Genomic DNA, 27,853 nt, shown 5'->3' with positions numbered 1-27,853 from the left:
TACCTTTCGTGTTTGGGGTTTTTTATTAAAAAAAAAAAAGGAAAAAATAAAGCGCTTAAGATTCTGTTTGCAAACTGACCTAATAATGAAGAGTCTTCGCTTTTCACCCAGTTTTCATTGTAAATTCTACGATTTTCACGATCATTCCAAGATGGAAAAAAAATATGTCCTGTTTAAAGCGTACGTCTTTAAATAGTTACATCCCTAGACGTAACTATTTCAATATGAGCGTATTGGAAGCTTCCTAATCTACAAAAATCTATGGTATGACTACAATTGATCTTATCCGTATTTGACTGGCTGTGACTTAAACACAGAAACCAAATCAGTAAACTGTGCAACGCATTCCCCTGAACGATATTAAAATTTAACCAACTTCAAGTAATGATTTAATGAAAAGACCGTATTTTAAATTCCACCACCTTGCCTTACACAGACGTAAATAAAAGGCCGTGATTATTTTATACGTGAAAATGAAATTAGTAGATAAGAGCTTACTCCTTAAATATGGCCCACAAGATAATACAGCTTACCAAAGGCGGTTATTAATCACAGAAAATAAAGTGTGCGAAAGAGAATTGTAAGCATTGGTTTCGCACGTGCAAATCTTCTACGCCCAGCGGTAAACAAAACATGTGTAAGGGAAGTGTTGGAAGAGAACCGTGTCTAATCTCGTGGGTACGTTTCCTGCAATTTGAAACAGCGATCCATGACAGCACGTGGGTGGCATCTTTACTTTACCTCCAGTATCAGTTGGACACTCGCCAAAGTTTCTGGAAAAGGAAACAAAACATTCCTCATAGGAATCCATCTTTCATCAAGTCATCATTGTATCTCCCACCAATCATTCTACTCTTGTCTAATTAAAAGGAATATTGCAACTAATCAGCAATTGCGCAGACCTCAGCTTGAGTCATTCATCGTCTGTAGTTGGAATCACAGAACTTCGTCTGCTGGGGCGTATCCCAAATGTGCAGCAGGTGTCGTTGTTTCTGGGCACTGAATTCTGAATACTCCACTTCTTCTAAAAAAAATATATATATATATAAATAAATAAAAAAAAAATAACCGAAGTATTTGTACCATTCTTAGACTATCTTAATAGTTATGGATTTTTTCCTTTATTTTTTGATAAAAAATGCTAACGTTTTTGAATATTGCCAAATGACTTTTGTCCGTATTCTAAATCTCAAATTTAGTTTAATTAATAATTATGTAAAATCACTGCATTTTCTTTTCATAAATGATATCCGGGATGGTCTTGAAGAATTTGCACCTTTTTCACTTCACATGGTATATTAGAGTGTCGCAAGTGAATTAAATTATTAGTGTGACAGATAGGCACTTTGTATTAATCTTTATAGATGAACTTGGCGAAGAAAACAACTTGTTCAAAACCTTGAACAAGATATTTTCTTGTTTGAACAAGTAGTAGTAGTAGTGGCACATGATGCAAGAAAGCAAGTGTAGGAGCTTATGCAGCATCAGCCAAAAAAAAAAAAAAAAAATCACACCATTCCCTCCAAATGCCTGTCCAGTTCCTCCTTAAATTTATTTAACCTATCAACTTCCACAACGACAGATGGAAGTTTGTTCCAGCAATTAACCACCCGCTGGTTAAAGGCAAATTTCCGCACATCTATTCTACATCTGTCCTTTCTTAATTTGAACTTATGTCCCCGTAGGTTGGTAATCTGAACAAGTGGAAGGATCCCATCAGAATTCAGCGTGCTCAACCCATTCAAGGCCTTATAGACCTCAATCAGATCACCGCGCAGGTGCCTAGTCTCCAGCCACTGCAATTTGCAGAACTTAAGCCTCTCTTGGTAAGAGAATCCCTTCATTCCCCTCACCAATCGTGTTGCTCTTCTCTGTACACGCTCAAGCAAATCTACATCCTTCCTAAAATGAGGCCTCCAGACCTGTACGCAGTACTCAAGGCGTGGCCTGACCATTGCCTTATACAGAGGGACAATCACCTCCTTTTCCCTGCTAGCAAAATTCCTATGTATCATTGACAAAACCCCATGACCCGCCCTAGCAGCCTGTCTGCACTGCTCAGAAAACTTCATATCTGACTGCACAATTACTCCCAGGTCTTTTTCATTTTCTACCACCTTAAGTGTAGTACCACACAGTTGGTACGTTTCTCTGGGGTTACTTCTACCCATATGCAGTACTTTGCATTTGTCAAGGTTGAACTTCAGTTGCCACTTCTTAGCCCATCTGCCCAAATTTTCTAGATCCTGTTGCAGTAGCACACTGCCATTGCTGTCATTAACAACCCTGCCAACCTTTGTGTCATCTGCAAACTTCGACATTAAGCTTGATATACCTTCATCAATATCGTTGATAAATACACAAAACAACAGTGGACCCAACACCGAACCCTGTGGGACTCCACTAATAACATTAGTCCACGAAGAGCAGCACCCATTGATTACCACCCTCTGTCTTCTCCCACTTAACCATCCTTTTATCCATTGTAGCAACTTACCCTTAATACCATTCTGCTCCAATTTGTACAGTAGTCTTCCATGCGCAACAGCGTCAAAAGCTTTCCTGAAATCCAAGTATATGATATCAAAATTATTTTTTGCATCCAGTTCCTTTGTGACCACATCATAATAACCAATCAAATTTGTCAGACAAGACTTTCCCTTAACAAACCCATGCTGTGTTCGTCGAAAGTAGGTCGAAAGTTTCAGGAAATATGTGAGGAACTGACTAGTTGATGGGCGTGTTCGGACTGTGCATTGCGTTGGTCTCTCCCATTCATAAGTTCTCATTCCAATTGAACATTTGTGGAATGGAGTAAAACGAGCTCTTCGGAGCAGAGATACGTAACATTTGCAACAACTCTGTGAAGAAACTGAATCAATGTTGACCAGCTTACCTGTGGCACTCTTTTGACACCACGTTGTGTCCATTCCATGACAGATACAGGCTTATTCTGAGGGCTAAAGGGGTACATGCTCCTATTAGGCAGGTTAACTAATGTGGCCACTTGGTGTAAGTTTCCAATAAAACAAATAAGGCGACTGAAGAGACTATCAGATGAAGCAGAGTTGTTTAAGAAAACCACATGCAGTTGACAACCAGATTGCCAAGCTAAATAAATCCTGTTAAGAAACTCAAATATTTATCGTGTCTTTGTTGTCGCCTAGTGGAGAGTAGTAAATGATCGGATGAAAGGAAAAACAAATACCTATTTAGAATTCTGACAAAAGTTTGGCAATAAAAGCAAACAGCGGGATATCTATTACTTCACAGAGAGCAGTGTGGAAGGTATTAATAAGTGTAAATTAATAACAAAAATCGTACGATTTTGTATTCCAGTCATTCACTTTTTGATTTTTAACTAGCGATCTATGGAGGAATAAGATTTTACATATAATCTCAGCTAATAATCGGAAAAGTTAAAATTATCCGGCAGTTGTTGACACGTTCTTTGTTTACCCATATTAATGTTTTGTCCATTAAATGTACGATGTTTTTCTATAAAATGGAACAATTTTTAACTGAAACCACACACGAAATGGTAACAATTAAGTTACTAAGCCTAATGAATACTGCAATCAGTACGACTCTAAATCCAATAAATTTTAAAATGCCATTATTTTTTTTAAAAGAAAGAGTTCCGCTAAATATTGAATACTACCAGATAAATACTTTATATTTTCCAAATTCATAAAAGAAACAAATGAAATCATACCTCCACTCATCATAATTTTTTCTTTTGCAGTAATCGGCAAAGAAAAAGATGCGATTGTTCTATATGGAAGCAGTAGAACGGAAGAAGGTAAGTAGCGCCCTCTAATATCCCTTTGTGTCATTTACACGATAAAGTATTCAAAAGGGAGCAAATAAGGGACTTTAGTATTAAGTGATTAGTGTCGGTTGTTGATCAAGCAAATCGCACCATAATCGTGACCTAAATCACAATGCGAACAGCAGTAATGACAAAATCTTAATGATGCCGCATGTGTGAGACGCTAATAACCAGTCATCAAATATAACGCGGCGGTATCAAGCGACTTCTTACGGCCTAGCGGCGGAAGGCGACACATGTCATTAAATATGGAAATGTTGATCACCAAAAGCTTTCTACAGTGATATTAAGTAATTTACATACGCTTCAATATATCCGAATTGCCACGGTAGATAAAAGTTTGTTTCAATATCGATATGATGGAATTCATCTAGGAGAGTTTGACAGTTTAAATAACTGCGTATATTTAATTTTCGAAGCATTGAATTAATCAAAACGTAGGAACTTTTAAAAGTAAAGAGACAAACGGCCCAATTAATGGAAACTCTGAATAGCGTTATTTAAGAACGTGATCAGAATTTGAAAATAAATGCTAATTTTCGAATCTTGTTATTCTTGGGACAGAAGTGTACTTGAGGAAAGTTTGCATGAGAAGTATGCGCTTTAAAACGGTCGATTTTGCAAATCTGTGATTACTGCTTGGATTCACTCAAAAGGCAAAATATTTCCTTAGGAATATAACCCGGGATGAAAGTAAAGAATTCTGAGATTAGTTACGGAACTGTGGTCCATGTGTTAATGCTGCCCCTTGGCAGTTTCCGTTCTTTAAGATTAATCTTTAAGATTAATCAATATTAATCTTAAAGTGCTTTTTAATAAAATATATGCCTAGTCAAATTATCAGAAATCCTACCCTATTTGCATTGATCTGGCGCAAGAGAAATATTCAAATTGGTATGATATCTCTGAAGCCTCAAATACCACTATCACCAATCAAAACAAAACGCCTTAAAATACTTCCAAAAAGGACTCATAATCGATGCACATGTTCCTCGAGATGGATAAATGAAATTTTCGTTTTAATAACAAAATTATATGAAATCAATCTAACTTAAAATGAGAGAATACAATAAATTAAATGGAACAAAAAGTTAAGGTGTAAGGGTGTAAGGTGTATTTAGTGTCAGACGGCACCAGGGGTTTCCCCCATCTCCGTGTTGCTTTCATTGTGGGTATACCAGTTCACTGGGAAATGCCAGAGATTTAAAAGTGTGTGGGCTTTGTATCTGTGTGATGTCGTGTACCGTTGTTCATCTGGTCGTTTAGCCGCTGGACCCCTGCTGAGGCCCAACGTTGCCCCACCTTCGCCCCGTGGAGGCAGACCAGGAACCCAGTATAGTTTCACTCTGGCAGGTCCTGCCACCTAATTTCCTGAGATTTCAGAGGCTAGGACCTAAAAAAAAAAAAAAAAAACGCGCGCGCTCTTTTATATGCACGTACGTACAGACAGAGACATATATATCCATCATCGTCGGTTTGATGATCGTTAAGTGAGGGGGATAATGCTTGCATAACAAAGGCCGAAAGAATGGGCGAACGGGAATTTTGACTTAAGTTTTTGTGTGTGGGACATTCGCTAGCATAAAGATAGAGTGGGTGGGAGACTGAAGGCTGGGGGGGTTAAGGCAGAAATATGGGGATGATAGAGTAGGCAACTCCAGAAGTCAGTGAGGCATGCCCATGCCTCACCAGGAGAAAGTAGGGGACGCCAGGGGGGACTGTCCCACCACCGGCGCAGGGGAGGGGGTGGAAAGGCACCAGGCAAGGGAGCCCGGTGAGCTGAAGAACAGATGTTCTCTGGTTATAATGGTAGTGGGTTGTGGGCTGCGGCCATTTGGTTTCTCCTCGTCCTCCTCCTCGTGAACAGTGCCTGTGCATAATCCGAGAAGGCTTGATACTCCTCCTTTGTGTCTAGGAGGTGATGTTCTTGTCCCTGTGGTAAGTAGTGGATTCTGGTGAGTAAAACACCACGTAGGTCTTCATAGAGCCTGCAGTCATACATTAGGTGCTGCCAGCTCTCCAGCCCCCCGCAAGTGCAAGTTGGATCAACCTGAATCCCAAGTAGAGACAGTTTGGCATTAATAGCTCCGTGTCCAGTTAAGAGGTACGTTGCTTGTAGACCTGGGGAGAACCAGTTGGGTGAGGTTGGGTAGTTTTGTACAATATTGGGTAGAAATTTCTTTGTGATCTCTCTCTTTTGAGAGTTGCTCCACCTTTCCTGCCATGCCTGCTGCAGGTGAGTTTGTATCCTCTTCTTTTCCACATTTCTGTTGCTGGTTAGGTCAATAGTGAACCCCAGAAAAGTCTGTGGGGTGCCTTTGTCTAGGTAGTATAGTAGGCCGCGTTGTATGATTTCTAGGTCCAGCGGGAGAGTGCCTGCAAGCACTTGCAGGGCGTGGGTGCTCACCGTGCGGCAAGCGCGAGTGATGGTTAGGAGGATGGATCTGTGAATTTGGTCCGTGATACGTCTGTTTACTGCTGTTGTACAAAAAGTTAAATGGCAACTATCATTAGCGATTACTGATTTAGTCTTTAGGACTAAGTAAGTTTTTACCGCACTGAGGCCTCAATTTACCATCTTCGCGGATAGCATTACAGTGGATATAATCGCCAAATTCTCGCCCTCTGCACCGGATGTAAAAGGTCATGGTTCGAATCTCATCAATGATGCGATGAATTTTTTGGACACTTTTCATAGTGATCAGGGTTGCGTAGTTTTTTTTTTTTTTTTCAGCGAACAGACAAATCAGCCACAGAATACATGCAAGTTTGACTCAATATAATGATTCCTCGTAGCCTTAGTTGCTTTGGCGCTTAACACATGTGCACCCCTCCCCAATTCATCAGTCCTATGGGAATCATTCAATCGAACTTGCTTGAAGGAGCGATTATATTAGGCATTCTCCGACCATATTGTATTCAGAACGGGTTGTTGTCTATCACCTCCAAGTTGGCTGGGTGGTACACAGGTTCATGAATGATGACTAGTTACTCGGCCAACGATCACAGTAAGTTTTTCTCTGTGTATTTGAGCCTGACCAGATTGCTTGAAGTCGACTTCCAGCTCTTGGATACGCAATAACATCTGCTGTGGAAGTAAAAATGGTCAGGCAGGTAAAGGGGTGCTTAAAGATGGCACAGCTATCCAAGAAAGAAGGAGGGAGTTTCATTGTTAGTCTCCTTTCTTCGGTAATCCAGGGGAGCCTTGGAATGTTAATGTCATCGGCCATAGCTGTAGTCAGTATGGATAGGATGATCTCCTTGGTGAATCAGAACGCAGATGAGAATGCTGGTTAGCAAAATGAGGTTAGATATGAATAACGGTAAGGAAATAACAAGTACTATGGAAATCATAGAATTGTACACAATTTGCAGAAAGTTGCTGGAAAACGGGATCCACTAACGGAGATAACAGTAGCAGAAAAAGAATACAGTACTACCATAGAACTCTATGTAGAACTAAAGGGTCGAATAATGAATCACCTCTCAAGCAATTGCAGAGCCTTTCAACTAGGTAGAAATCAACCATGTCTTCTCGATAAAGATGAAATCAATATTTGTTCGAACCGCAACCAATTTAAGAAACCAATCAAAGATCTCGACTTGAAAAGTGACATAAACAAGATACAAATTGAGCGAACTTTATTTCATAGCGCAACTTGTGCATCTAAGTAGATTGAGATTATTTTGATGATTAAAATAGTGATTTATTTATTTACTTTTATTTAATTAAATTACATTTGTGCTTATAAAAATATTGAATCTAAAAAGATTGATAATCTGATTGTTTAAATGTGGACCACGACCGATTTTTAGAGTTTGATGGCCCACGACATACAAAAGTTTCCACTCACTTGTTCTAGCAAACAATCTTAGGGTTACTGGACGTTCTGGCAAAGGGACAAATCCTTTTTCTCAAGTTCTCCAACCTGCAGGCATTTCTTTAAAAAAAGAGAAAAAAGCCACAATGTGTAGATAGAATATCTAGGCCTGGTTATAGTTTTGAGGGTCTGTTACTCATTATTGTTGTAGTGACCTAGTAAATACTATGTAAAAAAAAAAAAAAAAAATTGTAGTGTTATTCTCTGATATCATCAGGACTGGCCAGATGGGTGAGGTGGTGATATATATACGAATATAAATATTTATTTAAATCTTTATTGTAATACCTGAAAATACAATTCCTTTCGCTGCTAAAGTAAGCCAGACGGATTATAGGTATATTGATGGTCATAAGGCTATGGAGATTTTTCCCATCTCCGCGTATGTTCTATGTATCGAGTGACAGTACCCTGTCTATGCCAGAGGTTTAAAAATAATGTATGGGTCATGTGGTATGTAGTTTGTTGTGCCCATTGTTCATCCGGCCTGTTAGACGCCGGCCGGATGTACCAAGAGATTAATTATACTCTGGCAGGTCCTGCCACTTACTTTCCTGGTATTTCGGTGGCTAGGACCTAAAATAAAGGTTAGAGCGATCGCGGTTGATTTCGATAAAACTGCATTTAGAAAGCGCTGGGGTTTTACGCTGAAAGAACTATTTCTAGAGAGCCTAAAAGGTCGGGAAAATTTTGATGTGATTTAAATTTGGACATGCGGGGCAGTGTACAAGAGAAAGTGTTGGGAGGGGAGGGTGAAGACTGGCGGGTGAAATAGGAAGGTGCCCCCCCCATTTTCAGTGTGGTATGCCCATGCCCCCACGAAAGTAAAAATATGGAGATGGGAGAAGAGGAAAAAACGCTCCCCCTCCCCAGGAAATAGGAAAAAAACAGATCCGCACAAGGGAGTTCGGTCGCCAACAGGCCATTTCACCTGAGGGAGGAGAGGAGCCAGGAGCCGTCCACTTCCCCCTGCCAGTGGATGCGGATTTAAAGAAACCATGTTAGGGCACCCAGTTTAGATCGCCAAATGGCAGGACAGATTCAGGGTGTGGTTCTTCCTAATACCCCGACTGGGGGACTAGAAGATCATTCCATTAGTTGGTATTTGTCATATTTCAGTTGTATTTCCAGTTCTTCCATTTGCTGGCGCCTCCGTAGCCAGGTGGGAAGGAGCAGCAGTATGTAGCACACGCTTCTTGATTAGACCGGGGCTCGAGCCCGTGCCCACCAAATACGGAGGATGTGGAAAGGTCAGGGAATGACCACCGCATATCCTCCGGAGCAATATGGCTTTAGCTGCTAATGCTCCTAAAAACCAAATAACAAACAAACAGTTCTGGTCCATCAGACATGAGGCTGATTTGGGACATATCCATCATCAGTGTCGTGTCGCCATAAGCATCCTCCTCTTTGTTTATTGCCTTTTCTATTTAGCAGCGTCAAGTTTAGGTGTCATTTCTGCGTGTTCAGTCAGTAAGAATTTGTTGATAGGAGCACCATTCCTTTACATAGGTTCCTTGCTGCTCTTTTTCTTGCTCATTTGGTGTGGTGGGTCTATGGTCTACTTTGTTAATCTCCTGCGTTGTTCTGCAGCGCAATTAATGTGCGAAAAGATCCTGCGCAAACTTACTGAGCGCTTTGTATCCTTTTTCCGTGTCCAGTAAAAGGTGTCCCAATTACAAAGAAGGTATTTAGTCTTGGTTATCAGGATGCTTTGGAGATCCTCATAATATTCACATTCATACATTGTGTTGCCAAGTCTAACTCTCCGCATCCACAATTTGGGTCGTCTACAATTCTCATATTATTATTTAGCTTGGCATTTAAGCACCATGACCTGTCAGTAGGTATGTAATGTGTAATCCTGGGAAGAATCAATGTGGGCTTCTGGGGTAGACTCTGCTGACTTGAGGTATGAATTTTCTTGTGATTTCTCCTTTAGAGGAGTTTGACCATCTCTCTTGCCATGCCTGCCGCAGGTGCAGCACCACCCGCGTTTTTTCCTGTTTCCGGTTATTTGCCGGATCTGTGTACCCTTGGATTCCTCTAGAGAGCATGTACATTAGCCCACAACGTACCACCTCTAGATCAAGGGGAAGCACGCCTGCCAGGGTCTTGTAGGGCATGGGTGCTCACCGTACAGCAGGCACGAATTATAGTTAATAGAATATTTCTCTGGATGGTGTCAAGAATTCTTTTGTTAACGGCTGTAACTGCCTTGGTAAACAATACAGGTGAGCCGTAGGTTATTGCCGGGTTAAAAATCGCTTTGCAGTAGTAGCCCGAGTTCGTTTTAGTCCCTGGTCTTTTCTAGTGAGTCTTGCAATCATGGCCGTGATTTTCTGAGTTTCTCCTTCCGGTAGAGTAGATGTTGCTTGAAGGATAAGTTTGAGTCTAAAATGATTTCAAGATACTTTAGTTGCGTGTTAAGTTTGATGGTTGCGTCCTCAATTTTAATCTGTGGCGACCGACGAGCGTCTAGTGTCCCTTTTAATAGGATTGAGCCCGTCTTTGTCGGCGAAATTGTCAATGAGTGCAGCTTCGTCCATTCCAGTACCCTGTTTGCCTGGATTTCCAAGCCGGCCCTTGAGTTCGCCTCCACGGTGAGGAAGAGGTCATCTGAAAACGCTTTCTGATTACATACAAATAAACCAGGGGTGGACATGGACAGTTTACCATCCCTTTGAGGTGGCACTCGTTAGAATAATGAGGAGCAGGAGGCATTAGAAGTGGATGACAGGTAGCAGTAGATGCAGACGAGTCAACTTTATTATGATTCCACAGATGCATGCAAAGCAGAATGATGAAGGCCATCTCAAATGGTTGGCAATGTAGGCTCTATAAAGTTCATTATGGAGGAACGATTTCTTTATGGTATAGCGGATGTGCTTTCCGCATTTTTTTTTTTTTTTTCGTTCCCTGAGTTGGGAGTGTCAACATCTGTTTTACTGAGGAATCTCACAGAGAGGGAGAGTCTGTTCGTATGACCTATGAGCATTAGAGAGGATTTAAGCCAAGATTGAGATCCTCCAGGAGCACGAGACCCAGTTTGGAAGATGATCCTAATAATATTTTTCCAGTGAATATGATTCTTCTTATTTCGTATACGAATTATCATATTCGTATTTCCCCTCAAGCAGCAAAATTTCAATGCTTGGGCCTTGGTGTTGCTTTCGTAAATTGACTTTGGAAAGTACTTACTAATATTTAACTTTAATGTTGTATCTACTGACTATAGTTTAAAAAAAAAAGTTATTATTCATCCTTCAGTAATATAAAACTGCATTCATCCGTTTAGGTCCTAGGGTAACTTAGGGAAGGCAAGGATGCGAAAATAAACAGAAATAAACTTTTCTATTTTCTTGTTATGTACTTTTTGGCCAAAATTTGGAACATGGTAACTAACTTAAGTGGTACACTCGACAGAATCAATGACCAGCCAATACGTATAAAATATAGGGTACAGTATTTTTATTACGTTCGTTTCAGAAGATCAGCGACTTTAGGCAAAATTTTAATTTAGAAATCGTAAAATCCAAACTGTAATCCAATTTTAACAACGCATAATAAATTTCAATCCAAATATGACAAAAAAAAAAAAAAAAAGTCCAGACGATAAATATCCTAAATCTAAAAACTAGCGAGATAGACCCCTGTGCTTTTTCATTAAAACACCTGTATATTAATTCAGTACTAAAATACATACTTTTACAAAAATATCTTTAAAACCGAATACCAAACACCCTTTTTTTCCATAGTCTTTCAACCTAGCTGTTTTCAGAATTGTAGTTCGCAGACCTACGCAATCCTGCCCCTCCACCACTTCTATGTACTACAATAGAATCTCATTGGAGATTCTATTGTAGTACATATATGCTACAATAGAATCTCCAATGAGATTCTATTATAGCATATATTAGTGATGCCATATTTTTCACAATACATCCCCCCACCGAGATATAAATTTTAGCACACCTTATATCGTATCGCGCCTCAGGTGTTAGAATGTCTAGACTCAGCAGTGATCCTAATTCAGTATATCATAAAAGACGTCTTGTGCTGCATTCATTTATTCTTTCCTTGAGAATGGTTTGTTGAAAACAGCTTCATCAGAAAAATATGAAGATAGTCGGTTGCATCTTTGAATTTTTTTTTTCTCATTAAATTTTTTTCTTATGTTTCGATAAAAGTATTATTTAACGTAAAAGAGCTTATGCTATTAAACGTAATGTTTTTACTTTTTTTTCTTTTTGCCTTTTATTCTTTATTAAATCTGCCTCTTATATCCTCTGTTTCCTTTCACTCTCTCACGGATTGGTCTCCTAAGCCACTATTATCTGATAACCCTAGACAATCCAAATCAGTCTGGGCGCGACACTATATTCTATTCAGGTCTTTCGTAGCTGCTCTAATTACGATGCAATCAGTTCAGTGCACTTCAATACCATTGATACGATGTCGTCAGTTCTGCTTTATTAAAGCTAAACGCAACGAATCCAAGCAATAAAATTCAATGGCAAGTTTTTTTTTCATACTCTTCGAGGCAGATTTTCTTTTTAACATTGCGATGCTAACATTAAATCGTGAGCTGTAAACAGAAAACTGTAATGTGGAGTTACATTAGATTTGAAGAGTAAACAGGCAGATATGACTCTTTAAAAGAATGAAATGGCCGTTATCGGGCTGGATCTTGAATTTCTTTTTATATTATGGCAGTTTTGAGGACATTTGTGGAAGAACTTCGATAATGTGTCAAGTTTTACCAAGCGAGGCACAGCCTTAGGAGATATTTCTATTGAAAAGCGCCTCCTCCTCTAAGAATGAAGATAAGATCTTTCTTTCTGTTTTTCTCCCTCCAGGATGTTTGGGACGAAGGCGGAGTCGAGAAAACGACACCGAAGAACCAACTCCCCATGACTGGACAATTTAGAGGTACAATCAGGAATGTCAATCTGCCTGTGGGACTGTTGCTCCTTCTGTTGGCCAAATATATATAACGAGGGGGCAAAGCGGAAATAAATTGAACTCTCGGGGCATATCAGTTTATCATTGGGGATCAGAGAAAAAGTCTCGTTATACGCCCGGAGCTGTAAGAGTAGTGATATTTAATGACATGGATTTCTCCAAAAGAATACTTCAAATCTCATGACTAGTGGAATTTGATTACATATATTTTTAATGATATTTACAGAGAGGGTTGCAGATTTATCTCTTTCTATGTATCTACCATTTTTTAGCTAAATTGAGCTGGTGTTGATCAATCATCCATCTTACAGCATTTAAAAATGTCTCATACAGTTGATGTTCATACAGCTTTTTTTTTTTTTTTTTTTTTTCTCATTTATTTCCTTGCATATAATGCCTTTAAATTTCTTGTACATTATGTTAAAAAAAAAAAAAAAGAAAAAGAAAAAACGTATTGGGGACACGAACAGTAAATTTGATCTCTGAACTATTCACACTGACAATTGGTGTTATAAGTTCCGTAACCTCTTTTGCAACAAGTGGCCTTCCTGATCGATGTTCACCTTGGAATAGCCAGTTCCTTCAACTTGCATATATTGAGTTGTTTAGAATGTTAATCAGTGTCGAAATTTGGCCTACGCTAAATTCTACCCTCTGTGATTGCACTGTGTTCACATTATTCCTTACATCTAGCATCGTGGTTACGAATCGTTGTCTTTCCGTACAGTGTGGAAAGACAGCGAGTGTGTTCGAATCCCGTATATATACAAGAGGAACTTTCATGGGATTTTTTTCACACATTGGACGAGTTTCTCGGGCAAGAGCTGCATGGTTCTTTCCTTCCGTAAATTCCTGTTTTCCATCCCACAAAAAGAGGCAAATCCACCATAGAGCATGCTGTTTGTAGATTCGCTTGGTTTCTTTCTGCTTTGTTGGAAATGTCTCTGTCCTCTGCTCTTTCATTTTTATACCTTTGTTCTACCATAACGCCTTTAAATATTTGTATAAATTATGGTTTTTCTAATCCTTTTGGTAACAGCATATTTCAGCCAGCTGAATGGGGGAAACAATTTTCAGAAGTTCCAAAGACAAAAGAAGTTGTTGGAAACTGTTGTAGCAAACTTCTTTTTTGAAAGCCAGTAAGTTTTTTCCTCAAATATCTGTTGTCTTACTTCTATAGTTAGCCATTTACAGATAAGAAGAAAATTGAAGCTACTAAATAAGATTTTCGAGAAGAAACATGAGTTAATGCGATAATGAATTTAATTGTGGAACACCTATTCCATTGAATAGGAAATCGGTATCATTTTGGTTTAAAAAAAAAATCTAATGACCGCCTTAACTTCGAATGTTAATATTCACATATTTACAACAAATGAAGTCAATTTTTAATGATAACTCTACTTTCAAAACGTTCTTTATTTCAGTGCATAATTGACATAATTATCGACAAAAATTATAATTTTCACCCTTACTACCACTACTTGGAAAAATGAAAAATAAAAAAACACTGACTGAACGCACTTGAACCCTAAAAAAAGAAAAAGTCCTGGTTAATACAACTATAATACAACTGATTTATGCTTGATTACTGAATCTGAAAAATTCAACCTTTTTATTATTATTATAAATAAGTATTTTTCTCTGCTCCATTCACGGGTTGAGCCTTGCCTTTTAAAGAACAGATGTGGTGGTGGAGGCCATAGTAGTTTACACGTGTCATTAAAAACGCCACCCAGCAATTAAGGAGTAGCGACCTTGGGAGGTTGAGGCATGTCGCCAAACACGAGGCGGTAACAGTGATATACCTGGTCCTTCAGCTCTCATTTTCAATTGGGTGGTCTTGCTCTTCTCTGTCACATCATGGCCGGAAGTGCAGGTGGTAACGGGACATCCCACATCTGTGGATATGCCACCGCACATAACTATATGGAAATCAGTGCATGAAAATTCTATTCATTCACTGTATGTTTATTCCCAATATAACATTGCATAACACTGACTGGGAAAAAGAAGAAAAAAGGACAACAAAAGGATGAAATTTTTCTTCATTTTGATCTGCCCTCTCGAAATAAGATGCCTTAAGATATCGACCAGAATGCTCTAGAAGTATTTTAAATTTCTTTTGTATTGCAGTCCAAGTTTTAGAAAGGGTGTCCTGTTCCGAATTATTCCTTTTCGTTAGATGGTAGGTTGACGATAAGAATCGGTCCGATTGACCACAAGTATTCGATAATGAAACAATGGATAATATTCAGTGGAAATCGCTAAGAAATTCTGTAATTTTTGTTCAGCCAATCCTCCTCCGGTAGGGTTAACTGAAAACTAGGCAGCTTTTGAATTCTCTTTCTTATCGATTCAAGTTATGCATGATTTTCAGAACAAAGAAATTATCATTGTAGCTGTTCCAAGGTGCATTTATAAAATTAATTAAATTATGTTATCAGTTATTTCGGTAGTTCATTCAAAGTGCTGTCAGCAGCTTGGACGCAGTTTTTTTCATACACGAGGCTGTTTCCATCTAAATGGATATGCCAGATGAATAGAGCCACGAAAACTTGCACGCTTTCCACGAGGCACTTGACAGACAGTCATTTCATGAGTTTTAAATGAGAATTATTAGTAATGATGGCTGCAGAATTACATTACTAATTATTCTCATTTGACAGTGTTGAAAGACTAAGTAATAATATAATTCTAGGAATTTGCAGCGTCGAAGTTCCACGGATTATCTTCACTTGACTCTTTTTTTTTTACTTTGGGACTGTTAAAACAGAATATGAAATTTTTGCATATTAGAGGAACTAACAAAATATTGAGTGTTCGAACTGTAAGTTGAACTTGGATTCATATAGTGACATCACCATATGAATCAATATTCAATGTACAAACACAAGTTTCGTACAACATAAATTTGTTTGTACGTACAACATACAAATTTCGAAATTGAAAAACCAGGTGTAAAAAGACATTATATTATAAGTCTTATGGCTGTTCTGGAATGCATGTATAAAACTGATTAATTAAATAAATTACAATAAATCCCTTAAATTTTCACCGCTAAAGATGTGGAGATTTATAAGAATTTTAGAAGATGATCCTTATAAATCTTATAAGAATCCTTTATTGCCAAATACACAAACAATTACGTGGCAGGTATCTCTTTTACGAAACTTGAAGAGTTAAAAAACATTTAAATATTATTCCCCTTCATCAGCAACATAACCTGATAATGTTCCAGTACTCAGGATTCAAGTCTGTTTCTTAAGTCAAAATCAATTGCAAAATTAGCTTAACGATACCATTAATGAAGTACTGGTTACACAGTCTGTTGTGCAGTCAGATACGAAGTTTTCTGAGCAATCCAGACAGGTTGCCAGGGCAGGTCATGGGGTTTTGTCAATGAATACAGGAATTTTGCTAGCAGGGAGAAGGAGGTGATTGTCCCTCTGTATAAGGCAATGGTCAGGCCACGCCTTGAGTACTGCGTACAGGTCTGGATGCCTCATTTTAGGAAGGATGTAGATTTGCTTGAGCGTGTACAGAGAAGAGCAACAAGATTGGTGAGGGGGTATGAAGGGATCCTCTTACCAAGAGAGGCTTAAGTTCTGCAAATTGCAGTGGCTGGAGACTAGGCACCTGCGCGGTGATCTGATTGAGGTGTATAAGGCCTTGAATGGGTTGAGCACGCTGAAATCTGATGGGATCCTTCCACTTGTTCAGATTACGAACCTAAGGGGGCATAAATTCAAATTAAGAAAAGACAGATGTAGAATAGATGTGCGGAAATTTGCCTTTAACCAGCGGGTGGTTAATTGCTGGAACAAACTTCCATCTGTCGTTGTGGAAGTTGATAGGTTAAATAAATTTAAGGAGGAACTGGACAGGCATTTGGAGGGAATGGTGTGTGTTTTTTTTTTTTTTTCTTTTTTGGCTGATGCTGCATAAGCTCATATACTTGCTTTCTTGCATCACATGCCACTACTACAACACTTCTTCAGTCTATTAAATGGTGAACAATGTACAGAACTATCATGAAACCGATTCCAAGGAATCATCTCTTCCAGAGAAACGTCATGAATACACTGAGATTAAGTGATTTCAGGATCTAATATTTTAGACCCCCCCCCCCAAACAAATGTCTAATAGAAGAGGGATCTAATAAATGTCCAAACAATGGAGGCATGATTTATAGCACGTATAACATATTTAACACATGAATGCGATCGTGCTAACCACAGGACTTTCTTGATGGACCAATAAATGCGCGCGCTCTCCCCCCCCCCCAAGTCTGAAAGACTGTTTGCTGTTTTTTTATACTCTGTCAGAAGCCCATATTTTTGAAATTTTGAATTTTTTTATTTCTAAATTAAAACTATGGTATGGAAAATGGCATACAGATTTAGATAAATTAAAATGCCTCTACCCATATCAGCGTTTTATTTAATAGTGCAGTGCCGAGGCAACTCGTGACGAAGTGCCTCTAAAATACAAGACCAATGCAAAGACCAGTAGCAAACCTATGCCCTACCTGTACAATAATGTCCTGAATAGGAGCTTCTGTCATAGATTTACCTGAATTAACGAAGCAACGTTCTGGATGTTCTTGTGATGAGAAGAGCGCATACACCCCATAAGCATCAGTCTCCAATAGGGGGGGGGATTAACTTTGCGAGCAATAGAAACACCTGTAAACCGAATCCTGCAAATGGGACTTCTGGAAAAATTTGGAAATTAACGAAATCCTAATTTTGAGGGTTTTTATTTTTTAATGATATGAGAACAGTAGAATATACTCTAGTCGAAAGCAACCACTTACATACACTTCATTTAAAAAGGTAACCTGTTTTATTATTATACAGTATTATTTCTTCCTGGTGGAGTTCCATTCCCGTGACGGGTAGTGGTACCAAGTGCATAGGGTGGTTATGTGTGATGCTACTGTTCATCGAGGAACTCTCTCACTATCCTACAGGTGTTCAGGATTGCGACTTGAATTCCTTGTATGTATTCTCTGGAAGACTTATTGCTGCTAGGCTCTTATGTAGGGTTTTTGGCAGCATACTGGTGGATGACAGGATGATCGAGATGGCCGTTACTTGCTACATATGCCACATCTCTTTGATTTTTCTGTCTTAAGTCCGTGTACTTTCTGATCTTTTCCTCGTTGGTTTTCTCGAGGTTGTCAGTGTTCGGCACCGCTATGTCAATAAGATAGGTAGCCTTTTTCCTCTTGTAGACAACGGTTATGTCCGGTCTGATGTGCGTGATTTTCTTGTCTGTTATTATGGCCCCGCCCCCAGTACAACTTGTGGCCTGGGGCCTCTAGTATTCGTACTTGAAATACGGTACACTTTCTTTGATTAACTGGTATCGGAAACGATCCAATACATCACCTGCAGTGATGTATTGGATCGTTTCTGAGGCCAGATGGTGTCATCTGACATTCCGGGCTCCTTTGCGATGTATTTTCTATAGTTCCTGGTGTTGATTACCAGGAACTATAGAACTACTGGTCTCGGTTGGCGATCATGAAGACACTACAGGACACTGTAGTGTCTACCATGGAGAACTTTTGTCCATCTTTCTAGCTTCGTGGAGTATGCCGCGCGTTATCTTCCTTATGGCCTGGTAGAGCGCTGTTGTGTTTTTCTGGAAGTAATCTTTCAGGTTAGCTATCGCTGCCTTCCGTTGCTCGATGAAGTCTATCAGGCTCCTTCTTTCCTAGCTATTGTCAGTTATTATTATTGTTTTTATTACTGCAACAAAACTGTATAGAGAAGTTAGGACTGAGACAAATTTTTTATTTTCGGAAAGCGTAAATTCGGTTCTGCTTTCCAATCAATGTATGCCTAATATATTACTATTCATTAATTAATAATTTATTAATAACAATTTTTTCCCAATGATTCAATGACCGTTTGTTTCGTATAAAATGACTCTACTTAAATATTTAAACACAGTGCGTGTATTTTGAAATATCGTCTTTTTTTCCATTATTTTGCTTGCCAAAAGCAGATTCGGATATCTACAACTAAATCACCCATAAAAAAACCCCTTAAAGTGAAGATTTTTTTCTATTTTAAAATATACATAAAACACTCCCTATATGAGAAAGTAAGTGGCTAAAAATTTTATGGTGATCGGTTATTCTTGTCAGTAGTGTTTATACATATCCTAAGGTTCTCTTATTTCCTTGAAGAAAGGAATAAAAAAAAAAATAATAAAGATACTGATCTATTAGATCAACTTACACATTCAAGACATGTCAGGACACAGCCATAAAAAAGCAGTTTTGAACCCTTCTAGTTCCCACAGTACTCGAATTTCTAGATTTAAATTATTTAGCTGGAATTTTCACAAGGGCGAATAAAAAGACAAATCGTTCTGCCTATACCGCAAGGTGGCGCATGTCATATTTCATATTTATCGGGAGAACGCGAATTGCAAATGTAAAAATGGCAGCATTTTTGCATTATTTTTCACTACTTGGTTGTGTGGAAATTTACGATTATGCGAGTTATCAATGTGATGTAAGCAACTATGTCTTTACCAGTTAGTTTATCTTTTGTACCTCTGGATACTTTACAATATATTATAGTATTTATATATGCCCTTACGAGAATAGTTAACTTTTAAAATGGACATTTGCTGGTACTGTATGTGGATTCTAGAATATTCTTTCTAAATTGTAGAATGCATTGTGAAACACAACTACTTTTATTATTTTGATGGGGCATCTGTAACAAGTTTTGCAAAGAAAGGTGGCTGTCAGTTTTCGTTACTGCGTCTAATGGAATATTACTTTGTCACTTTTCGCTTCCACCAACGAAACATTTATTTAATTAGAGCTTCTAACTTTACTTGTAAACTAACTTGGCGAAAGTTTCACTGCGTTAGACACGGATTTACAGAGTAATTTCAGAGACGAAAATAAATTAAAAATGGGAGAGATCTTTCGCGCAGGCTATTTATCGTAATTTATTTGAAATATGGCTCGAAGCCGCCAGGTCTGCAAAATTCAAAAATTATTGCAACCGTAAATAGATCGGACAAGACGCTTAATTATATTTCCCCTTGACGATATTGCTTGGCAAAAATAAATGTTAAAATTTATAGGAAAAACTTTTGACTACATGCAGAGAAATTTTGATAATCTTTCTTCAGGTTATATTTTACGAAGTATGAATAAAAGAAAATCGTAGTTGATTTTTAAGTTATAAAAAATAAGGAAATTTGAATAATGATAAATTCATATTACAAATATCTACATTACCTACGTAGGTACTACAGAGGACAAAATAAAGTACAGTAATTAAATTCTTCCTTTGATTTATATTCTTATTTTTGAGATCACTCGAGTTGAATTTTAGGTGGACTGATGTCAGATAAAAAATATTTTTAATAGTGTGGTATGGTCCCCAATGTGGCTAAAAAGTTTAATGATTCCCTTCTCTCAGGGTAACACGGGATTTTTTTTTTTTTTTTTTTTTTTTGCTGGTGTAGCCTAAGCCTCAGGCTTCCTTGCACCTTAAGGCTAATAATAATAATAATAATTTTCATTGTGGCTGTGTTTTAGCAGCCAGTGTACTAAAATCATATTTACAATGGTATGTCTTTTTTTTTTTTTTTTTTTAATGTGCGTACTGGTAGTCGCCCACGTAATTTTGGGATCACAGTCGGTCCTAGACTTGAACCAAGGGTGTACAGTTTTTTTTTTGTTTAAGGGCAAAAGTAAAAAATGCTGAAGGTGGCAGGCTACAAGGGTTTCGGAGGTCACAAGAACAGTTCTGTACCACTAATTATGCATTTTGCAAAATAGGATTTAAATCTTTCATTTTACCAATTTATATTCGCAGTTAAACTTTTTATACACGTAATAAGTAAATACGAAGATCCTACACTATTATTATATGACAATAACAATATTCTTAGTAATTGTAATGTTAAATATGAGAAATATACGTAAAACATTAAAAGAGTGTAATAATAAATAAATAAATCAGAAAGTATACACTGAGTGGCCAGTTTAAAAGGTGCACCGCCCTGATAGCGTTGGTACCTCCTCATTTTTCCCCCGCAGAACAGTCTGAAGTCGTTGGGTATAGACTCTGGGGTGCCCCAAGCGCCCTACAGTAATGCTTCTCATGCAGACCCGATCATATCTGCAGTTATTTCAAATTGGACTGTGGTGGACTTTGTCGCGAACAGCCCGTCCACCTCTTTCATATTTGGTGCATTATGACTTTCGTTGCGTTAAAACCCAAAACAACCAACCACCTTTTCAGCGCAGTATGTTAAGATCTGGTGGCTAAGCAGCTCAGTGAAGTATGATAAAGTTATCATCATGCTTCTGGAACCATTCTCATAGGAACTGCCTGGTGACATGGCTCATTATCCTGCCAATGGTAATGTAACCGTTACTCAATGGATGAACTGTGAGCGTGAAGAGGGATGTATCTAGCCTGTAACACTGTTTAAGTGGGTTGTGTCATTGACCCTGATATGCTGGTTTCGGGGGGACCTGACGTGCCCACGAAAACACTCTCCAAACTACCAGTCTGCCGCATTGACAGCTGCTATGATGTGTCCATTGATTCATGCTGCCCTCTCCATATCTGGATTCTGTCGTCAGTATAGAACAACTGCAACTGGTATTCATTAGCCTAAGAGACATTTTTCTGTTCTTCAAATGTCCAGTGTGTGTCGCTGTTCTTGTGATCTCTACCCGTAGCTGCTTGTTTTTAGCCGAATAAAGTGGAAACCTGGTGATATGTATTTATTTTATTTTATTTTTTACTTGATGAAATAATTCATTGCTGCTAGCGGGTTTTTTATTATACCTAGGGGCAGTTTCATCTTCGTTCTCTTACGACTTGCTGAGTTGGACAGATAATCAGTTAATTTAAAATACTGGAATACTCTTTCCTCAGATAATGTCCGCTCGCTCTCAACATTTTGATCCGGGTTGGAAAGCTTTTTACTGATGTGACCGGACTAACAACTACTATTGATCGACGAAGACAGTGCTTGGCCATCTTCACTGTCGCCACATATATGACGAGAGTAGCATCAGACATGGGTTTAAGGTCATGATATAAATTCAAGTACAGCATTTGGATTTATATAATCCGTAGAGTGTTGGCAGCGAAAGTAGGGTGAAGAGATTTACTGACAAACTAATCGATTTTTACGTTTTGAATTTAGTATCTTCTTTAAATTAAAGAAATATAGTAATATTTAAGTAATTATCCAATTTTCTGGTACTGCCATTCTAATTGACGTCTGTTTTACAGCGACACCTGCAGGAGGCACCGATATTTCCTTGTACGTCGGCTTATTTGTGGCTGTAGCTGTCTTTTTAGTTGTATTAGTTGTTGTGGTGTGGGTTGTACGTAGAATGAAAGGACGAGATGCATCCATCTACAGCGTTCCTACCTCAGGTAAGTTACCTTTTTAGTTTTATTTAACTGATGTTAATATGGCACACTGCACGTTAATTAACAAAATTCGTTTAGGAATTACAATGGAATAAACTCGTGTACATGCTGCGATTGGGTCCGATTTCCTTTCAAAGTGGCGATAATTTAGCCGTTGTCTAAAGATACAACTTGCTGTGGAGATTCGCGCCAGCTTCGTTTTCAGCTTGTCAGATGTTATACAAGTTGCTAATCACTCCATTAAACAGTTGCTTCTTGATTATTGATTTCAAAAGTTGTAAATTGAGTATACAAAAATCTCCGAAACACACGTCACCTTTATTTTTGGTGGTCATATATATGTTTGCGTCATATCGATGTATGCTAGATCGCAAGTCGTGTTTGCGTTACTAGGCAACCGTTTCCATAACTTAGATTCACTTCACTTAGGCTGAAGGATTTTAACTTTTGAAGAGTGGTTTAGACCGCCTACCCACATACCAAGGAATTGTGAAAGCTCTGCAAATTGTAGGATGCACACGACTTAAATATAAATACAATTGACGAATACTGTATACTTCATAGATTAATACGGGCACAGTCTATATGGTATTCAGAATGTAGTGATAATAATATGAACGATGTTCATAATAATATTATTATTAGCGTGAGTCAATTATTGTACTGAAAAGTTCTACAGATTGGGGTGACCCTCCATCTTGAATAAAAAAAAAGGAAAAAAATGGCGAGATTGTTGCAAACTGTTATCATCGTGGTTTTCAAACTGGGGCGGATTGGAACACAAGGTCACTAGGTAAGAAATTTCCCGGTGAGTCCCTTTGCTCGTGAGGCTCAAGCAGCAAGACCTATTTGAATATATAATCGCAAAAATTTTAAATTTCTTATCTAACGTAATAACGTTAGATAAGAAATTTAAAATTTCATCATAGTGAACTGGCTCCTGTGGTTTATCGTATATTATGTCTGTATAATGTCGTTATGTCCTATTATGTCGTTATTACCTTGTAAAGAAATCTTAGGATATTAAAAAGAAAGATACGCGGATTTCAGTACAATGTTTTTGAAGCCGATTTCTGCCTCCACGGCGTCAAGCTCCATTGGGTCTTTATATCTAGCCCTTCATTCGACAAGTCATCTTCCAGTTTGTCAAGTCTCATATTATCTTTTTTAGAGTACAGTATTGGGAAGTAACCAAAACTGGCCTAATTCTTGCGATCGGTCAGGGTTGCTGTTGTTTAAAATTTTTTTAGATATTTAGGTTCTGAGCAAAACTGCTTGCAAATTGTTTAAACAGCACTCCCCAAAAAAGATTAAAGATTAAACCAAAAATAAATTACTTTTGTCTTTTAGTCCTCCCCCACAAAAAAAAAGGAAAAAAAAAAACATTTTTCTGTTTTCATCCCCGCTTCCGTTTTGAAACCGTACCTCTCTCTCTCTCTCTCTCTCTCTCTCTCTCTCTCCCCCCCCCCCCCACTTTTAATTATAGAGAAGTACGGTTTCAAAATGAAAGTGGAGAAGTGCCTCCTGAATCTAATATGGATCTTATTCTTGTCTATTGCGTTAGCGGTACTGACCGTACCATTTTATAAAATCAAAGTTGTTTCAACTGGGGTTAAAAGAAAATAATTGTTGTTTGTGGGTTGGAGGAAAATTGGAGACATGTTTTAATTGAATGTTCGTTTATATGATTAAATGAGATTAGAATTATTTTGAAGTTTTGGTAAATGAAGAATACATACACATGACCGAACCATTTACCCTCCTAGATAGCACGGTGGTTAAAACCACTTCCCTTCTGCACCATGTGGAAAAATCGGGATTCGAATCCCGTCAATGACTTGAAGGACACTAGTGGCTCAGTTAATTGGTCTATGGAAGCGATATTACTGCTTTTTCCTCCCTGAAGTGAGGATTTTCGTCCATTTTACGCGATTTACAGACATAGGCTGCGGGGGTATGACCCCCGCATATTAGCGGGTCCTTCATATTAGGGGTTCCCTCGCTTTGACCGAAGGAACCCCTAATACGAAAATGTTTGTTTTTGTCGTACCATTGAAAGTGCAACCCAACAGACCATGACATCATCACCACCAGTTATCGTCAAGTTTCAATTAAACAAAAATTGCTGTTATAGAATATTTATCAGTACAGGTCGTGAACTCTGCATGAATTGTATAATAATATCTTAAGGTGTCATAGAACATATGGCAGTTGTTGCATGACCGTCTTTATTACTAAATACCTACTCGACATCCCGGATCTCAACGATTTCATTCATTTTCTTACTTCCCACCCCCATTCGCCAAGGACATGGCACTTCTTGATTCGAAGTTTTTCATCATTTTTATAATGCTGCATTGGTTAATGCTTAGCTTATGTCGCGCTAGAGAATTGCGAGTCTATCGGCGAACCAATGTGGCTCATGGATTGCCCTTTCTCGCTATACAAAGTCAGTGGGCATTTTAATAAATCCTACGCTTGTTTTGAAAGCGGCCTGATTTTTTTTTTTTTTTTTTTCTTTTTTGTTTTTAATGAGGAAATGCAGTGACCCAAGATTTCTGATGTAGAAACGATTTATCGCCTGTTGCTGGTGACATGTTGAATCAGCTCTTTTTTCGCTAAGCTCTCTCCCATTAGCTGTACCGTTCACGTTCTAAATAACATGCTTATCGACAGCGAGGTTGTTCTTGTATTCTCCCGGAGTAGGTGAACTTAAGTCTGCCCACTCTGTTTTAGTAACAACTTGGAAAGGATTTTTTACTCTCTTTTGGCATAAGTAATGGTTTATTTATTTTCAGCTTGGAGAATCACGAAATCTACCGTCTGATTAATGATCGTCAATATGGATTCCATCAGTGTTGATTCACGGGGGGGATGTTCTTAGCTTATGTTACTCATCTTTGGTCACATTCCACTGATGGTTTAAAGAACTTAGTTTTCGTTCAGGTTTGGGAGTCTTCTTAATTAAGCTCCCATCCTGTAGTCAGTCATCGGATTTTTCACATTGTTCTAACTTCTCAGCCAATGCTGGAACACTTAAATTTTGTTTCGTCAACTCTTGTACATCGAACCTTTACCTTCCTCCGCTGACCGAAAAATACGTTAGCCATAATAGAAGTATAAGTGCGTTACTAACGCTAAATATAATGAACAGAAAACATAAAGCAGACACTTCAATGGGCAGTAATATAAAGAATGGAAGCAAACAGGGTTAACCTTTGATAACTATCAAACTATCAACTATCAGTCTTTGTCATCTAGCGAGGGGAGCAATAATCCCATGAAATTTAGGCCATCGGCGAATAGCTTTACATAAATTAATATAAAAAAGAAAAGTGAACCCCATGCAGATCCTGGGGACTTCGTAGCCAGTGGAATAGGGTGATGCACATTGTGCACGATTATAGCTTCCCGACTGGTAAGCCAGAGCGGATGTAATAAATTTTCGCATGTTCACCACTCTTGAAAATTTCGTATTGAGATAGTACGAGGATGAATGTTATCAATACGTGGGGTACAAAATGGCATTGAAAACCTGATATGATATTGGCTTGTGGAGAACCAGAGCCCACAGATTGATGTATCGCAAAGAAACATATCAACGTATTGGTTGTGGAATACATAGAAATATTTGGCAATTTATATACCCTTGACTTGTATTCTGCTTCAGTATCGATGCTGTTATATCTACAATTAAAATGGTTGGTTCCATTAAACCTTTTACTGCCGTTTCCTTCTGGTAAAGCAATTTTAATGTAATTTAAAATGGGCTTTCCCTTCAATTATAGTAAATTTTAAAAAGATACGAAATTCCAGCCTGGGATATAAATCTCCAACTTTTCCATTTTTTGTTACGGAAAAAGTTGTGTTCACTTAATTGAAGGTTGTAGAGAAAAAGAATTTCAAAGTATCTTTCTTGAGACTAGAATTGCGTAATATGAGAGAAACTCGGTGTTTTCTCCTAGTTCTCTGGAGATCTCCAGGAACTCTTGTGTTTCCTCTTTCATCTAACTTCCTTTTCGATAAATATAACATACAGCATTGGCAAGATTTAATGAAACTTCTTATAAGAAAATAAACATTCGTTTTTTATAGTACTGTAATCTATTACTTTGCCTTTCTTCATCCTGAATTCTTTCAGGTCCAAGAAGATATATTGCAGATTTAACAGTATGATCTTAATGGCAAATTGCTTTTATACTCTACACTTGTAATGCATTAAAAGATACCATTTAAGATAAACATCTCTCTTCGGGCACTACCGCATCCCCTTAATATTTTTCGGAGAAAAATGCCAGCAGCAGTGTGCGGTTGTCACTGAAAAATCTTTTTCGCGGACATATGAAATGACAAATGGCATCCAAATGACTTCTTCAGAATATAAATTGAAGTGACCCAATTACTTTCAGCTCCCAAAAAAAAAAAAGCATTTTCCTCTCTTCTGTTATCTTGACCTGGAAGAATGATGGAATTCACTTTGTATCTTTGGGATGCCCTCGATACACTTCATTTCTGTGTTCAAGTTTCTCATTATTTAACCTTCCGCAGAAGTATTGCTAGATTTGTCTGAAAGTTTTCTAACATGAAAATAAAACACTTAAAATGAAATAAACGCCACCAATAATTGGTGGAATTTATTTCATTTTAAGTTCCGTTCATTATATGTGCCACCCTTACTGAGTATTGAGTTTAGCAGTAGTGCGCATCTGTTCAATATGACTGGATAGCTTGGTAACAATTTTCTTGATTGTAATTTTTCGTTAAGTGGGTTCAAAACCAACTAACATCAGTTTGTTTTAAAAATTTCATATTTATCAAAATGAAAGAGATAACACTAATTTATTTGTAATTGCATATTAATAATCGAAAAGTTATTGATCGATACATCTTCGTAAAAAAGTATTCCGATGGACAGCAAACAAGGAGAATATACTTAGGCATAGATAAATAAAGTCGAGGCAGTTTTTCCATGAAAAACTAACCGCATAGAGAGAAGCTAATTTTTATAGAAGTAGCTCATTTGCTTTGGCAGGCTGATCTTTCTTCGCCCTGTCCACTCAGGTTCTAATGTACAAGTATTAATTAGAATTACGAACCATTTCTCAAATATATAATAGTGCTATATATCAGTTAAAATAGATCAGAAATTGTTCATTTAATGCTTCACTTTTTATCGTGTGGTTTTGTCTGAGAAGATTGATACGATATATGGTACGAATTGTGATACTTTAGAGCGCAGTGACATGGACGTTGAGAATGGAAGATATTAGAAGATGGGAAAGTTTGGAAATGTGGTATGCAGGGGAATGGAAAAGGAGCTGGTGAGAAGAGATGTTTGACTGAAATAATCAGAAGATGGAAAGGAAAGTGGATTGGACATTCGCGGTGAAGGCACCGAGCATGTCTAAGGAGGGAAAAGTTGAGAGGAAGAGGCCCAATGGGAGGTTAAGGAAACTTCGATAGATCAATTGAGAGAGGATGGTGAATATAGGAAGATGAAGAGGAAGGCTGAGATAGGGAAATATGAAGACTTAGTTGAGTGAATTCGTGGATCTACCCTTGGAAAAATATCAATAATAATAATATTTGCTTGACAGCATAAAATGTACTCTATTAGAGTATTGTAACACTACGAGAATCAATTTATATTATGGATTCTAATTGTCTTCATTTAGCTCTACCGTCTGTTATTTTTACTCCTATACCAATATTGTTATAGTGCGGTTTTAGGAGCA

The 27,853-nt window shown here is 38.0% G+C and overlaps 1 protein-coding gene across 3 annotated transcripts in view; it reads left to right on the top strand.

Moving 5' to 3' along the window:
- Positions 1-27,853, top strand: part of LOC150083720 (netrin receptor UNC5C-like) — a 324,657-nt gene that overhangs the window by 237,357 nt on the left and 59,447 nt on the right. For all 3 annotated transcript variants that reach the window (XM_090378164.1, XM_090378162.1, XM_090378163.1), the window contains exons 6-7: positions 3,746-3,802; positions 21,975-22,121. In XM_090378164.1, coding sequence (XP_090234290.1) covers positions 3,746-3,802; positions 21,975-22,121 — 204 coding nt within the window. The remainder of the gene's footprint in view (positions 1-3,745; positions 3,803-21,974; positions 22,122-27,853) is intronic.

This window comes from Mastigoproctus giganteus, chromosome 7, assembly GCF_048544385.1.
Source record: "Mastigoproctus giganteus isolate SK-2022 chromosome 7, ASM4854438v1, whole genome shotgun sequence".
In the NCBI taxonomy this organism is placed as follows: domain Eukaryota; kingdom Metazoa; phylum Arthropoda; class Arachnida; order Uropygi; family Thelyphonidae; genus Mastigoproctus; species Mastigoproctus giganteus.
This window is presented reverse-complemented; position numbering and strand designations above follow the sequence as displayed.